This window comes from Conger conger, chromosome 9 (genome assembly GCF_963514075.1).
Source record: "Conger conger chromosome 9, fConCon1.1, whole genome shotgun sequence".
In the NCBI taxonomy this organism is placed as follows: Eukaryota; Metazoa; Chordata; class Actinopteri; order Anguilliformes; family Congridae; genus Conger; species Conger conger.
The window spans coordinates 61,078,944-61,081,443 of NC_083768.1; the positions used below are offsets into that span (position 1 = coordinate 61,078,944).

A 2,500-nucleotide genomic window follows, 5' to 3' on the forward strand; every position below is an offset into this window, starting at 1 on the left:
TGATATTATGAATATCATCTCGAGCAATCTTGTGGTACCGTTTCCATACGAACTCCAATAAAATATCAATAAGCTTTAAAGCACACTACTTCAGATGCATTTTGGTGGAAACGCAGAATAACTCCTAAATCACGTTAATAGTCCTAAATCATCCAACTCAAATTTGTATTTACATCGTGAAGTGGAGACGCGCAGCCACCGCTACATCAACAATACACTCATTATCCATTGATGTTTCATATTCGGAGCATGTTCGGTACCCGAATTAATATGCAAACGTGCAATGGTGTCAGAAAGAAATCTTGTGATAATAATAATAATAATAAACTTTGAGGACGGAGATGGGAGGTAGCGCGCGATGCGCCACGCTCGAGCTGTCATTACAGCCACACCTGGCCACATCTGGCCATCTAGACCCGGAAATGACGCAGAGCGTTTTATATTCCAGGAAGGATATCGGGAGAACGAGAACGACACCTGCGTCAACGGGGAGATTATTCTGCAGTACCCTGCCTGCCTATATTTGTTGCATATGTGAAACAGGTAGGCTAATTGTTTACGGTTTTTGGGGGTATATATGTGTGCTTAATTTAAACGCAGATTTTACGGTGATGCGATCTTGCATTATAACGTAACGTTGGATAAGCTAGCTAGCCAATGAGCCAGAGCTATTGAGCTACCCTTGGGCTGAAGATGCTGCTTGCTATAACATAGCCTACATGTTAGCTCGGGAAGGTTTCTTAGCTCCAGCCGGTGTAATAACTTTAGCAGCTGACTAGGTGCCTATAGCACGATCATTGGGATGAACAGTCTCGGGTTGACATTGTAAATTGTCACACTTGCGCCAGTCGCGCAGCAACGCAGAACCGTTCACGCCCAGCTATAACATATAGAATATATGTTATTTTTTGTTTTATAATTTATTTTAATGTTAAGTAACGTTAGCTGACAATTGGCAAAGTGTTACAGTCAAATTGTATCGAAAAACATATTAATCTGTCCTATCCAATGTCATTTTAATCGATTGACTAGCTTGTTTGCTTACACTACATTGCAAATACTCATTGACATGTTGAGGTTATGACAATGCATGGTGTAGTTAAATCAGGTTTCCGGACTGATAAAAGTTGAAACCCTGTTTTTCCCAAAGGCGGAGTGTAAGAGTAGGATGCCTTTATATTATGGCCAATATACATGGACATTCATATTGCACCTGTTCCAAGTGTAATATTGAACATATTATTTCGCGTCTTCTCGATTTAAGAGATTCGATTTATTAGATTAAATAAAGCAAGGAGCATATGCTAACATTTCCATGAAAACCTTTAAGGTTAGATAGAGTGACACTAGCTAGCGCTTTAGCTACAGTCGCTGGCTGCCGTCATTTTTCAAAGACGGGGAATTTACCTTATACAACGAAATCAAAACACACATTGCTGTGCCTGTGTTCCTTTAACAACAACAGACGTATCATGGTGTGTTTATACAATTATTATACGTATGAAGCACGCGCGCCCACTCCGGTTTATTACCATGGCAACAAATCCGGTCCAACTCGAATAGGTTACTTCAGTTTACTGGAGGCGAGTGATTCCAGCGATGTTTAATTCCCCGTTCTTCCACGTTCATCAAAAGAGTACACGCCAGCTCTGGTATGTTATTTCACTAGTAAAGTTACCCCCTCATCAACAACAGTTGTTTTAGAATTCAATTTATTTTAATTGCATTGACCATACCTACCTTTGAGTATATAGGCCACGATAGCGATTATGTCGGCTACCTATATATTTACCTATATGTTTGCATCAGTGATACGGTACCGTGTTGAGCGAGTATAAACACTAAAAACGCCACACGTTCCCCGCTTGTGACACATATAGCAAGTTATACACAGCTGTGTTACAGCACGTGCTCCTCTTTCACGCACAGGTACGGTCCCTTTCTCTGGCCTCCAACACCTGCACAGTCTAAAACACAATCTCCAGTGTCTGGCAGTATATCGAGCATGTGCTAAAAAAGCTCATCTTACTCTGGTGCTCACACCTGGAGCTGAATATCTGGTCAGAGTACCTGTGTTCAAACCGAAAAGGAGGTCCCTTCTCCCCTATTAAATCAGTCATAACCAATCAGACCAGTATCCTTTTAACCTGCCTTGAACCAATCATTATCCTTTGAACCAGCCTTTAGCCAACCAATGATTGGTATTCTTTATTTCAGCCCAGCCAATGAGTGATCAGTATTCTTTATTTCAGCCCAGCCAACGAGTGATCAGTATCCTGTTTACAGTAATCAGCATTGTTTTTCAATAATTGTTCATTTTTTATGTAACCCCTCCCCCCAGCCTGCTGCTCCAGGGATGGCTCTGTTCCAGGAGGGGGCGTCACCCAGCAGCGCCATGGAAACGTCAAACTTTGCCCATGTGATCTTCCAGGATGTGGGGAAGAGCTTCCCGCCGAGTGCAGCCCTGGAGTGCCGATACACCCTCACCCCCTTCTTCAGC

At 42.3% G+C, this 2,500-nt stretch overlaps 2 protein-coding genes across 5 annotated transcripts in view; one reads left to right on the top strand and one right to left on the bottom strand.

Annotated features, from left to right (window-relative positions):
• The window catches only part of hibadha (3-hydroxyisobutyrate dehydrogenase a), a 38,694-nt gene extending 38,313 nt beyond the window's left edge, over positions 1-381 (bottom strand). The window contains exon 1 of the mRNA XM_061253959.1: positions 1-381. This exon is cut by the window's left edge and continues 201 nt beyond it. The gene's annotated coding sequence lies outside the window, so the exon portion shown is untranslated.
• A 4-nt stretch (positions 382-385) lies between these two features.
• tax1bp1a (Tax1 (human T-cell leukemia virus type I) binding protein 1a) overlaps positions 386-2,500 on the top strand; it is a 23,777-nt gene continuing 21,662 nt past the window's right edge. For all 4 annotated transcript variants that reach the window (XM_061253954.1, XM_061253956.1, XM_061253957.1 and 1 more), the window contains exons 1-2: positions 386-543; positions 2,342-2,500. The exon at positions 2,342-2,500 is cut by the window's right edge and continues 33 nt beyond it. In XM_061253954.1, the coding sequence (XP_061109938.1) occupies positions 2,357-2,500 (144 nt within the window). In that variant the 5' untranslated portion in view covers positions 386-543; positions 2,342-2,356. The remainder of the gene's footprint in view (positions 544-2,341) is intronic.